General features: G+C 47.0%; 1 protein-coding gene across 2 annotated transcripts in view; it reads right to left on the bottom strand.

Annotated features, from left to right (window-relative positions):
• The window catches only part of LOC110532908 (actin-binding protein WASF3), a 97,819-nt gene that overhangs the window by 21,100 nt on the left and 63,176 nt on the right, over positions 1-13,543 (bottom strand). The window contains exons 6-7 of one of the 2 annotated variants that reach the window (XM_036987273.2): positions 2,451-2,528; positions 1,530-1,708 (exon numbers count right to left, since the gene is read on the bottom strand). In XM_036987273.2, the coding sequence (XP_036843168.1) occupies positions 1,530-1,708; positions 2,451-2,528 (257 nt within the window). The remainder of the gene's footprint in view (positions 1-1,529; positions 1,709-2,450; positions 2,529-13,543) is intronic. The other variant, XM_036987274.2, reaches the window with a different exon arrangement.

Below are 13,543 nucleotides of genomic sequence, written 5' to 3'. Positions count from 1 at the left end.
AGTTAATACCATACTATATACAGGGTCAGTTAATACCATACTATATACAGGGTCAGTTACAATACCATGCTATATACAGGGTCAGTTCAATACCATACTATATACAGGGTCAGTTCAATACCATACTATATACAGGGTCAGTTCAATACCATACTATATACAGGGTCAGTTCAATACCATACTATATACAGGGTCAGTTACAATACCATGCTATATACAGGGTCAGTTCAATACCATACTATATACAGGGTCAGTTCAATACCATACTATATACAGGGTCAGTTCAATACCATACTATATACAGGGTCAGTTCAATACCATACTATATACAGGGTCAGTTCAATACCATACTATATACAGGGTCAGTTCAATACCATACTATATACAGGGTCAGTTCAATACCATACTATATACAGGGTCAGTTCAATACCATACTATATACAGGGTCAGTTCAATACCATACTATATACAGGGTCAGTTCAATACCATACTATATACAGGGTCAGTTAATACCATACTATATACAGGGTCAGTTCAATACCATACTATATACAGGGTCAGTTCAATACCATACTATATACAGGGTCAGTTCAATACCATACTATATACAGGGTCAGTTCAATACCATACTATATACAGGGTCAGTTCAATACCATATTATAAACAGGGTCAGTTCAATACCATACTATATACAGGGTCAGTTCAATACCATACTATATACAGGGTCAGTTCAATACCATACTATATACAGGGTCAGTTCAATACCATACTATATACAGGGTCAGTTCAATACCATACTATATACAGGGTCAGTTACAATACCATACTATATACAGGGTCAGTTCAATACCATACTATATACAGGGTCAGTTACAATACCATACTATATACAGGGTCAGTTCAATACCATACTATATACAGGGTCAGTTACAATACCATACTATATACAGGGTCAGTTACAATACCATACTATATACAGGGTCAGTTCAATACCATACTATATACAGGATCAGTTACAATACCATACTATATACAGGGTCAGTTCAATACCATACTATATACAGGGTCAGTTCAATACCATACTATATACAGGGTCAGTTCAATACCATACTATATACAGGGTCAGTTACAATACCATACTATATACAGGGTCAGTTCAATACCATACTATATACAGGGTCAGTTCAATACCATGCTATATACAGGGTCAGTTAATACCATACTATATACAGGGTCAGTTACAATACCATACTATATACAGGGTCAGTTCAATACCATACTATATACAGGGTCCGTTAATACCATACTATATACAGGGTCAGTTCAATACCATACTATATACAGGGTCAGTTCAATACCATGCTATATACAGGGTCAGTTCAATACCATACTATATACAGGGTCCGTTAATACCATACTATATACAGGGTCCGTTAATACCATACTATATACAGGGTCAGGTCAACTGAGCCATTTGAAATAGTCAGATTGATTGACTAATTGATTGACTGATTGATTAATGAACCTACCTGTTATCAGGTGATAATGACCCCTCGGAGGACATTCCGTGGTAGGGTGAGGGGGTGAGTCGTGTGTCCGGGCGGAACTCCTTATCATAGGCCATCATATTCCACTCCTGTCTGCGATTCCTGGCCTTCCTCACCTTCTTCACCTCTCTGCCCGGATCCTCCACCTGTTTCTGCTGCTCCTGATGGAGGGATAGTGGAGAGGGATGGAGAGGGATGAAGAGATGGAGAGGGATGGAGAGATGGAGAGGGATGGAGAGATGGAGAGGGATGGAGAGATGGAGAGATGGAGAGGGATGGAGAGATGGAGAGGGATGGAGAGATGGAGAGATGGAGAGGGATGGAGAGATGGAGAGGGATGGAGAGATGGAGAGGGATGGAGAGATGGAGAGGGATGGAGAGATGGAGAGATGGAGAGGGATGGAGAGATGGAGAGGGATGGAGAGATGGAGAGGGATGGAGAGATGGAGAGATGGAGAGGGATGGAGAGATGGAAAGAAACCAAGACAAAAGAGAGTTATTATTTATAGATTCTTTCTTCTCTTTGAGACACACGGAAAGGAAGCCCCTCCACCATTATCGACTACACATCCTACCTTCACAACACTCAGTCCCGCTAATGGAAGCTTTTAGGAATCAGCGTAAAACATAATAAACACAACATAAAACAGAGGGATGAGGAACTGGCAAGCAGTATGCTTTAAGGGGACACAGAGACAAGGATGCAGACGGAGGGTCCAGGGTCCTGGTGGAGAGAAGAGAGGGGTTGGGGTACAAAGAGAGGGGACATGAACACCACAGGACCACAATCACCCAACACAGACAGATGGACATGTTAAGTGAGGTCAGGGGACATAGAAACAGGGAACGTCGCAGACACGGACAGGGGGACAGTGGGGGGCATCGTGGTGGTGGGGGTCTTACGGAGCTGGGCAGTGGGCTGCGTGGTGGAGCCTGTCTGCTGTGGGGTCTACCCTGGTCACAGTGGGCTGGACAGCTGGTCTGGATGGAGAGAGAGAGACGTCTACTGGATTAGAGAGATAGACATATAGACAATGTGTCCAGAGAGAGAGAGATGTCTACTGGGTTAGAGAGATAGAGATATAGACAATGTGTCCAGAGAGAGAGATGTCTACTGGGTTAGAGAGATAGAGATATAGACAATGTGTCCAGAGAGAGGGAAGAGTGTAGAAGAGGTGGCAGATGGTGAGGAAGAGGATCAAGAGTCTGGAGTTTCTGACCCTCTAGAGTTTGAAATCAAAGAAAAAAAGGGCAGGTGAGAAGTGGTTGGTAGTGGGTGATAGTAGTGGTTGGTAGTGGGTGATAGTAGTGGTAGGTAGTGGGTGATAGTAGTGGTTGGTAGTGGGTGATAGTAGTGGTACGTAGTGGGTGATAGTAGTGGTCGGTAGTGGGTGATAGTAGTGGTCGGTAGTGGGTGATAGTAGTGGTCGGTAGTGGGTGATAGTAGTGGTCGGTAGTGGGTGATAGTAGTGGTCGGTAGTGGGTGATAGTAGTGGTAGGTAGTGGGTGATAGTAGTGGTCGGTAGTAGGTGATAGTAGTGGTCGGTAGTGGGTGATAGTAGTGGTTGGTAGTGGGTGATAGTAGTGGTCGGTAGTAGGTGATAGTAGTGGTCGGTAGTGGGTGATAGTAGTGGTCGGTAGTGGGTGATAGTAGTGGTCGGTAGTGGGTGATAGTAGTGGTCGGTAGTGGGTGATAGTAGTGGTCGGTAGTGGGTGATAGTAGTGGTCGGTAGTGGGTGATAGTAGTGGTCGGTAGTAGGTGATAGTAGTGGTTGGTAGTGGGTGATAGTAGTGGTACGTAGTGGGTGATAGTAGTGGTCGGTAGTAGGTGATAGTAGTGGTCGGTAGTAGGTGATAGTAGTGGTCGGTAGTGGGTGATAGTAGTGGTCGGTAGTGGGTGATAGTAGTGGGTGATAGTAGTGGTCGGTAGTGGGTGATAGTAGTGGTCGGTAGTGGGTGATAGTAGTGGTAGGTAGTGGGTGATAGTAGTGGTAGGTAGTGGGTGATAGTAGTTGTAGGTAGTAGGTGATAGTAGTGGTACGTAGTGGGTGATAGTAGTGGTAGGTAGTGGGTGATAGTAGTGGTCGGTAGTAGGTGATAGTAGTGGTTGGTAGTGGGTGATAGTAGTGGTACGTAGTGGGTGATAGTAGTGGTCGGTAGTAGGTGATAGTAGTGGTCGGTAGTGGGTGATAGTAGTGGTAGGTAGTGGGTGATAGTAGTGGTAGGTAGTAGGTGATAGTAGTGGTACGTAGTGGGTGATAGTAGTGGTCGGTAGTGGGTGATAGTAGTGGGTGATAGTAGTGGTCGGTAGTGGGTGATAGTAGTGGTCGGTAGTGGGTGATAGTAGTGGTAGGTAGTAGGTGATAGTAGTGGTACGTAGTGGGTGATAGTAGTGGTACGTAGTGGGTGATAGTAGTGGTCGGTAGTGGGTGATAGTAGTGGTCGGTAGTGGGTGATAGTAGTGGTCGGTAGTAGGTGATAGTAGTGGTACGTAGTGGGTGATAGTAGTGGTAGGTAGTGGGTGATAGTAGTGGTAGGTAGTAGGTGATAGTAGTGGTACGTAGTGGGTGATAGTAGTGGTAGGTAGTGGGTGATAGTAGTGGTAGGTAGTAGGTGATAGTAGTGGTACGTAGTGGGTGATAGTAGTGGTAGGTAGTGGGTGATAGTAGTGGTAGGTAGTGGGTGATAGTAGTGGTAGGTAGTGGGTGATAGTAGTGGTAGGTAGTAGGTGATAGTAGTGGTACGTAGTGGGTGATAGTAGTGGTAGGTAGTGGGTGATAGTAGTGGTACGTAGTGGGTGATAGTAGTGGTAGGTAGTGGGTGATAGTAGTGGTAGGTAGTGGGTGATAGTAGTGGTAGGTAGTAGGTGATAGTAGTGGTCGGTAGTAGGTGATAGTAGTGGTACGTAGTGGGTGATAGTAGTGGTAGGCAGTGGGTGATAGTAGTGGTACGTAGTGGGTGATAGTAGTGGTAGGTAGTGGGTGATAGTAGTGGTAGGTAGTGGGTGATAGTAGTGGTAGGTAGTGGGTGATAGTAGTGGTAGGTAGTAGGTGATAGTAGTGGTACGTAGTGGGTGATAGTAGTGGTAGGTAGTGGGTGATAGTAGTGGTACGTAGTGGGTGATAGTAGTGGTAGGTAGTGGGTGATAGTAGTGGTAGGTAGTGGGTGATAGTAGTGGTAGGTAGTAGGTGATAGTAGTGGTCGGTAGTAGGTGATAGTAGTGGTACGTAGTGGGTGATAGTAGTGGTAGGCAGTGGGTGATAGTAGTGGTACGTAGTGGGTGATAGTAGTGGTAGGTAGTGGGTGATAGTAGTGGTAGGTAGTGGGTGATAGTAGTGGTAGGTAGTAGGTGATAGTAGTGGTCGGTAGTAGGTGATAGTAGTGGTCGGTAGTGGGTGATAGTAGTGGTCGGTAGTGGGTGATAGTAGTGGTCGGTAGTGGGTGATAGTAGTGGTTGGTAGTGGGTGATAGTAGTGGTAGGTAGTAGGTGATAGTAGTGGTCGGTAGTAGGTGATAGTAGTGGTTGGTAGTGGGTGATAGTAGTGGTCGGTAGTAGGTGATAGTAGTGGTCGGTAGTAGGTGATAGTAGTGGTCGGTAGTGGGTGATAGTAGTGGTTGGTAGTGGGTGATAGTAGAGGTAAGTAGTGGGTGATAGTAGTGGTAAGTAGTAGGTGATAGTAGTGGTACGTAGTGGGTGATAGTAGTGGTAGGTAGTAGGTGATAGTAGTGGTACGTAGTGGGTGATAGTAGTGGTAGGTAGTGGGTGATAGTAGTGGTACGTAGTGGGTGATAGTAGTGGTAGGTAGTGGGTGATAGTAGTTGTACGTAGTGGGTGATAGTAGTGGTAGGTAGTGGGTGATAGTAGTGGTAGGTAGTGGGTGATAGTAGTGGTAGGTAGTGGGTGATAGTAGTGGTAGGTAGTAGGTGATAGTAGTGGTACGTAGTGGGTGATAGTAGTGGTAGGTAGTGGGTGATGGTAGTGGTACGTAGTGGGTGATAGTAGTGGTAGGTAGTGGGTGATAGTAGGGGTAGGTAGTGGGTGATAGTAGTGGTCGGTAGTAGGTGATAGTAGTGGTACGTAGTAGGTGATAGTAGTGGTCGGTAGTGGGTGATAGTAGTGGTCGGTAGTAGGTGATAGTAGTGGTCGGTAGTGGGTGATAGTAGTGGTAGGTAGTGGGTGATAGTAGTGGTCGGTAGTGGGTGATAGTAGTGGTACGTAGTGGGTGATAGTAGTGGTCGGTAGTGGGTGATAGTAGTGGTCGGTAGTGGGTGATAGTAGTGGTCGGTAGTAGGTGATAGTAGTGGTCGGTAGTGGGTGATAGTAGTGGTCGGTAGTGGGTGATAGTAGTGGTCGGTAGTGGGTGATAGTAGTGGTCGGTAGTGGGTGATAGTAGTGGTACGTAGTGGGTGATAGTAGTGGTCGGTAGTGGGTGATAGTAGTGGTAAGTAGTAGGTGATAGTAGTGGTCGGTAGTGGGTGATAGTAGTGGTAAGTAGTGGGTGATAGTAGTGGTAAGTAGTAGGTGATAGTAGTGGTACGTAGTGGGTGATAGTAGTGGTAGGTAGTAGGTGATAGTAGTGGTACGTAGTGGGTGATAGTAGTGGTAGGTAGTGGGTGATAGTAGTGGTACGTAGTGGGTGATAGTAGTGGTAGGTAGTGGGTGATAGTAGTTGTACGTAGTGGGTGATAGTAGTGGTAGGTAGTGGGTGATAGTAGTGGTAGGTAGTGGGTGATAGTAGTGGTACGTAGTGGGTGATAGTAGTGGTAGGTAGTGGCTGATAGTAGTGGTCGGTAGTGGGTGATAGTAGTGGTCGGTAGTAGGTGATAGTAGTGGGTGATAGTAGTGGTCGGTAGTGGGTGATAGTAGTGGTCGGTAGTGGGTGATAGTAGTGGTAGGTAGTGGGTGATAGTAGTGGTAGGTAGTGGGTGATAGTAGTTGTAGGTAGTAGGTGATAGTAGTGGTACGTAGTGGGTGATAGTAGTGGTAGGTAGTGGGTGATAGTAGTGGTCGGTAGTAGGTGATAGTAGTGGTTGGTAGTGGGTGATAGTAGTGGTACGTAGTGGGTGATAGTAGTGGTCGGTAGTAGGTGATAGTAGTGGTCGGTAGTGGGTGATAGTAGTGGTAGGTAGTGGGTGATAGTAGTGGTAGGTAGTAGGTGATAGTAGTGGTACGTAGTGGGTGATAGTAGTGGTCGGTAGTGGGTGATAGTAGTGGGTGATAGTAGTGGTCGGTAGTGGGTGATAGTAGTGGTCGGTAGTGGGTGATAGTAGTGGTAGGTAGTAGGTGATAGTAGTGGTACGTAGTGGGTGATAGTAGTGGTACGTAGTGGGTGATAGTAGTGGTCGGTAGTAGGTGATAGTAGTGGTCGGTAGTGGGTGATAGTAGTGGTCGGTAGTGGGTGATAGTAGTGGTCGGTAGTGGGTGATAGTAGTGGTAGGTAGTAGGTGATAGTAGTGGTACGTAGTGGGTGATAGTAGTGGTACGTAGTGGGTGATAGTAGTGGTCGGTAGTGGGTGATAGTAGTGGTCGGTAGTGGGTGATAGTAGTGGTCGGTAGTGGGTGATAGTAGTGGTCGGTAGTGGGTGATAGTAGTGGTCGGTAGTAGGTGATAGTAGTGGTACGTAGTGGGTGATAGTAGTGGTAGGTAGTGGGTGATAGTAGTGGTAGGTAGTAGGTGATAGTAGTGGTACGTAGTGGGTGATAGTAGTGGTAGGTAGTGGGTGATAGTAGTGGTAGGTAGTAGGTGATAGTAGTGGTACGTAGTGGGTGATAGTAGTGGTAGGTAGTGGGTGATAGTAGTGGTAGGTAGTAGGTGATAGTAGTGGTACGTAGTGGGTGATAGTAGTGGTAGGTAGTGGGTGATAGTAGTGGTAGGTAGTGGGTGATAGTAGTGGTAGGTAGTGGGTGATAGTAGTGGTAGGTAGTAGGTGATAGTAGTGGTACGTAGTGGGTGATAGTAGTGGTAGGTAGTGGGTGATAGTAGTGGTACGTAGTGGGTGATAGTAGTGGTAGGTAGTGGGTGATAGTAGTGGTAGGTAGTGGGTGATAGTAGTGGTAGGTAGTAGGTGATAGTAGTGGTCGGTAGTAGGTGATAGTAGTGGTACGTAGTGGGTGATAGTAGTGGTAGGCAGTGGGTGATAGTAGTGGTACGTAGTGGGTGATAGTAGTGGTAGGTAGTGGGTGATAGTAGTGGTAGGTAGTGGGTGATAGTAGTGGTAGGTAGTAGGTGATAGTAGTGGTCGGTAGTAGGTGATAGTAGTGGTCGGTAGTGGGTGATAGTAGTGGTCGGTAGTGGGTGATAGTAGTGGTCGGTAGTGGGTGATAGTAGTGGTTGGTAGTGGGTGATAGTAGTGGTAGGTAGTAGGTGATAGTAGTGGTCGGTAGTAGGTGATAGTAGTGGTTGGTAGTGGGTGATAGTAGTGGTCGGTAGTAGGTGATAGTAGTGGTCGGTAGTAGGTGATAGTAGTGGTCGGTAGTGGGTGATAGTAGTGGTTGGTAGTGGGTGATAGTAGTGGTAAGTAGTGGGTGATAGTAGTGGTAAGTAGTAGGTGATAGTAGTGGTACGTAGTGGGTGATAGTAGTGGTAGGTAGTAGGTGATAGTAGTGGTACGTAGTGGGTGATAGTAGTGGTAGGTAGTGGGTGATAGTAGTGGTACGTAGTGGGTGATAGTAGTGGTAGGTAGTGGGTGATAGTAGTTGTACGTAGTGGGTGATAGTAGTGGTAGGTAGTGGGTGATAGTAGTGGTAGGTAGTGGGTGATAGTAGTGGTACGTAGTGGGTGATAGTAGTGGTAGGTAGTGGGTGATAGTAGTGGTCGGTAGTGGGTGATAGTAGTGGTCGGTAGTAGGTGATAGTAGTGGTCGGTAGTGGGTGATAGTAGTGGTCGGTAGTGGGTGATAGTAGTGGTCGGTAGTGGGTGATAGTAGTGGTAGGTAGTAGGTGATAGTAGTGGTACGTAGTGGGTGATAGTAGTGGTACGTAGTGGGTGATAGTAGTGGTCGGTAGTGGGTGATAGTAGTGGTCGGTAGTGGGTGATAGTAGTGGTCGGTAGTGGGTGATAGTAGTGGTCGGTAGTGGGTGATAGTAGTGGTACGTAGTGGGTGATAGTAGTGGTAGGTAGTGGGTGATAGTAGTGGTAGGTAGTAGGTGATAGTAGTGGTACGTAGTGGGTGATAGTAGTGGTAGGTAGTGGGTGATAGTAGTGGTAGGTAGTGGGTGATAGTAGTGGTAGGTAGTGGGTGATAGTAGTGGTAGGTAGTAGGTGATAGTAGTGGTACGTAGTGGGTGATAGTAGTGGTAGGTAGTGGGTGATAGTAGTGGTACGTAGTGGGTGATAGTAGTGGTAGGTAGTGGGTGATAGTAGTGGTAGGTAGTGGGTGATAGTAGTGGTAGGTAGTAGGTGATAGTAGTGGTCGGTAGTAGGTGATAGTAGTGGTACGTAGTGGGTGATAGTAGTGGTAGGCAGTGGGTGATAGTAGTGGTACGTAGTGGGTGATAGTAGTGGTAGGTAGTGGGTGATAGTAGTGGTAGGTAGTGGGTGATAGTAGTGGTAGGTAGTAGGTGATAGTAGTGGTCGGTAGTAGGTGATAGTAGTGGTCGGTAGTGGGTGATAGTAGTGGTCGGTAGTGGGTGATAGTAGTGGTCGGTAGTGGGTGATAGTAGTGGTTGGTAGTGGGTGATAGTAGTGGTAGGTAGTAGGTGATAGTAGTGGTCGGTAGTAGGTGATAGTAGTGGTTGGTAGTGGGTGATAGTAGTGGTCGGTAGTAGGTGATAGTAGTGGTCGGTAGTAGGTGATAGTAGTGGTCGGTAGTGGGTGATAGTAGTGGTTGGTAGTGGGTGATAGTAGTGGTAAGTAGTGGGTGATAGTAGTGGTAAGTAGTAGGTGATAGTAGTGGTACGTAGTGGGTGATAGTAGTGGTAGGTAGTAGGTGATAGTAGTGGTACGTAGTGGGTGATAGTAGTGGTCGGTAGTGGGTGATAGTAGTGGTACGTAGTGGGTGATAGTAGTGGTAGGTAGTGGGTGATAGTAGTTGTACGTAGTGGGTGATAGTAGTGGTAGGTAGTGGGTGATAGTAGTGGTAGGTAGTGGGTGATAGTAGTGGTACGTAGTGGGTGATAGTAGTGGTAGGTAGTGGGTGATAGTAGTGGTCGGTAGTGGGTGATAGTAGTGGTCGGTAGTAGGTGATAGTAGTGGTCGGTAGTGGGTGATAGTAGTGGTCGGTAGTGGGTGATAGTAGTGGTCGGTAGTGGGTGATAGTAGTGGTAGGTAGTAGGTGATAGTAGTGGTACGTAGTGGGTGATAGTAGTGGTACGTAGTGGGTGATAGTAGTGGTCGGTAGTGGGTGATAGTAGTGGTCGGTAGTGGGTGATAGTAGTGGTCGGTAGTGGGTGATAGTAGTGGTCGGTAGTGGGTGATAGTAGTGGTCGGTAGTAGGTGATAGTAGTGGTACGTAGTGGGTGATAGTAGTGGTAGGTAGTGGGTGATAGTAGTGGTAGGTAGTAGGTGATAGTAGTGGTACGTAGTGGGTGATAGTAGTGGTAGGTAGTGGGTGATAGTAGTGGTAGGTAGTAGGTGATAGTAGTGGTACGTAGTGGGTGATAGTAGTGGTAGGTAGTGGGTGATAGTAGTGGTAGGTAGTAGGTGATAGTAGTGGTACGTAGTGGGTGATAGTAGTGGTAGGTAGTGGGTGATAGTAGTGGTAGGTAGTGGGTGATAGTAGTGGTAGGTAGTAGGTGATAGTAGTGGTCGGTAGTAGGTGATAGTAGTGGTCGGTAGTGGGTGATAGTAGTGGTCGGTAGTGGGTGATAGTAGTGGTCGGTAGTGGGTGATAGTAGTGGTCGGTAGTGGGTGATAGTAGTGGTCGGTAGTGGGTGATAGTAGTGGTCGGTAGTGGGTGATAGTAGTGGTACGTAGTGGGTGATAGTAGTGGTCGGTAGTGGGTGATAGTAGTGGTAAGTAGTATGTGATAGTAGTGGTCGGTAGTGGGTGATAGTAGTGGTAAGTAGTGGGTGATAGTAGTGGTAGGTAGTGGGTGATGGTAGTGGTACGTAGTGGGTGATAGTAGTGGTAGGTAGTGGGTGATAGTAGGGGTAGGTAGTGGGTGATAGTAGTGGTAGGTAGTAGGTGATAGTAGTGGTCGGTAGTAGGTGATAGTAGTGGTACGTAGTAGGTGATAGTAGTGGTCGGTAGTGGGTGATAGTAGTGGTCGGTAGTAGGTGATAGTAGTGGTCGGTAGTGGGTGATAGTAGTGGTAGGTAGTGGGTGATAGTAGTGGTCGGTAGTGGGTGATAGTAGTGGTACGTAGTGGGTGATAGTAGTGGTCGGTAGTGGGTGATAGTAGTGGTCGGTAGTGGGTGATAGTAGTGGTCGGTAGTAGGTGATAGTAGTGGTCGGTAGTGGGTGATAGTAGTGGTCGGTAGTGGGTGATAGTAGTGGTCGGTAGTGGGTGATAGTAGTGGTCGGTAGTGGGTGATAGTAGTGGTACGTAGTGGGTGATAGTAGTGGTCGGTAGTGGGTGATAGTAGTGGTAAGTAGTAGGTGATAGTAGTGGTCGGTAGTGGGTGATAGTAGTGGTAAGTAGTGGGTGATAGTAGTGGTAAGTAGTAGGTGATAGTAGTGGTACGTAGTGGGTGATAGTAGTGGTAGGTAGTAGGTGATAGTAGTGGTACGTAGTGGGTGATAGTAGTGGTAGGTAGTGGGTGATAGTAGTGGTACGTAGTGGGTGATAGTAGTGGTAGGTAGTGGGTGATAGTAGTTGTACGTAGTGGGTGATAGTAGTGGTAGGTAGTGGGTGATAGTAGTGGTAGGTAGTGGGTGATAGTAGTGGTAGGTAGTGGGTGATAGTAGTGGTACGTAGTGGGTGATAGTAGTGGTAGGTAGTGGGTGATAGTAGTGGTCGGTAGTGGGTGATAGTAGTGGTCGGTAGTAGGTGATAGTAGTGGTCGGTAGTGGGTGATAGTAGTGGTCGGTAGTGGGTGATAGTAGTGGTCGGTAGTGGGTGATAGTAGTGGTAGGTAGTAGGTGATAGTAGTGGTACGTAGTGGGTGATAGTAGTGGTGCGTAGTGGGTGATAGTAGTGGTCGGTAGTGGGTGATAGTAGTGGTCGGTAGTGGGTGATAGTAGTGGTCGGTAGTGGGTGATAGTAGTGGTCGGTAGTGGGTGATAGTAGTGGTCGGTAGTAGGTGATAGTAGTGGTACGTAGTGGGTGATAGTAGTGGTAGGTAGTGGGTGATAGTAGTGGTAGGTAGTAGGTGATAGTAGTGGTACGTAGTGGGTGATAGTAGTGGTAGGTAGTGGGTGATAGTAGTGGTAGGTAGTAGGTGATAGTAGTGGTACGTAGTGGGTGATAGTAGTGGTAGGTAGTGGGTGATAGTAGTGGTAGGTAGTAGGTGATAGTAGTGGTACGTAGTGGGTGATAGTAGTGGTAGGTAGTGGGTGATAGTAGTGGTAGGTAGTGGGTGATAGTAGTGGTAGGTAGTAGGTGATAGTAGTGGTACGTAGTGGGTGATAGTAGTGGTAGGTAGTGGGTGATAGTAGTGGTACGTAGTGGGTGATAGTAGTGGTAGGTAGTGGGTGATAGTAGTGGTAGGTAGTGGGTGATAGTAGTGGTAGGTAGTAGGTGATAGTAGTGGTCGGTAGTAGGTGATAGTAGTGGTACGTAGTGGGTGATAGTAGTGGTAGGCAGTGGGTGATAGTAGTGGTACGTAGTGGGTGATAGTAGTGGTAGGTAGTGGGTGATAGTAGTGGTAGGTAGTGGGTGATAGTAGTGGTAGGTAGTAGGTGATAGTAGTGGTCGGTAGTAGGTGATAGTAGTGGTCGGTAGTGGGTGATAGTAGTGGTCGGTAGTGGGTGATAGTAGTGGTCGGTAGTGGGTGATAGTAGTGGTTGGTAGTGGGTGATAGTAGTGGTAGGTAGTAGGTGATAGTAGTGGTCGGTAGTAGGTGATAGTAGTGGTTGGTAGTGGGTGATAGTAGTGGTCGGTAGTAGGTGATAGTAGTGGTCGGTAGTAGGTGATAGTAGTGGTCGGTAGTGGGTGATAGTAGTGGTTGGTAGTGGGTGATAGTAGTGGTAAGTAGTGGGTGATAGTAGTGGTAAGTAGTAGGTGATAGTAGTGGTACGTAGTGGGTGATAGTAGTGGTAGGTAGTAGGTGATAGTAGTGGTACGTAGTGGGTGATAGTAGTGGTAGGTAGTGGGTGATAGTAGTGGTACGTAGTGGGTGATAGTAGTGGTAGGTAGTGGGTGATAGTAGTTGTACGTAGTGGGTGATAGTAGTGGTAGGTAGTGGGTGATAGTAGTGGTAGGTAGTGGGTGATAGTAGTGGTAGGTAGTGGGTGATAGTAGTGGTAGGTAGTAGGTGATAGTAGTGGTACGTAGTGGGTGATAGTAGTGGTAGGTAGTGGGTGATGGTAGTGGTACGTAGTGGGTGATAGTAGTGGTAGGTAGTGGGTGATAGTAGGGGTAGGTAGTGGGTGATAGTAGTGGTAGGTAGTAGGTGATAGTAGTGGTCGGTAGTAGGTGATAGTAGTGGTACGTAGTAGGTGATAGTAGTGGTCGGTAGTGGGTGATAGTAGTGGTCGGTAGTAGGTGATAGTAGTGGTCGGTAGTGGGTGATAGTAGTGGTAGGTAGTGGGTGATAGTAGTGGTCGGTAGTGGGTGATAGTAGTGGTACGTAGTGGGTGATAGTAGTGGTCGGTAGTGGGTGATAGTAGTGGTCGGTAGTGGGTGATAGTAGTGGTCGGTAGTAGGTGATAGTAGTGGTCGGTAGTGGGTGATAGTAGTGGTCGGTAGTGGGTGATAGTAGTGGTCGGTAGTGGGTGATAGTAGTGGTCGGTAGTGGGTGATAGTAGTGGTACGTAGTGGGTGATAGTAGTGGTCGGTAGTGGGTGATAGTAGTGGTAAGTAGTAGGTGATAGTAGTGGTCGGTAGTGGGTGATAGTAGTGGTACGTAGTGGGTGATAGTAGTGGTCGGTAGTGGGTGATAGTAGTGGTACGTA

Source organism: Oncorhynchus mykiss, chromosome 9 (assembly GCF_057628025.1).
Source record: "Oncorhynchus mykiss isolate SJ-2025 chromosome 9, ASM5762802v1, whole genome shotgun sequence".
NCBI lineage: Eukaryota > Metazoa > Chordata > Actinopteri > Salmoniformes > Salmonidae > Oncorhynchus > Oncorhynchus mykiss.
Note: the sequence above shows the minus strand (reverse complement) of the source record. Positions and strands in the feature narration are given on the sequence as shown.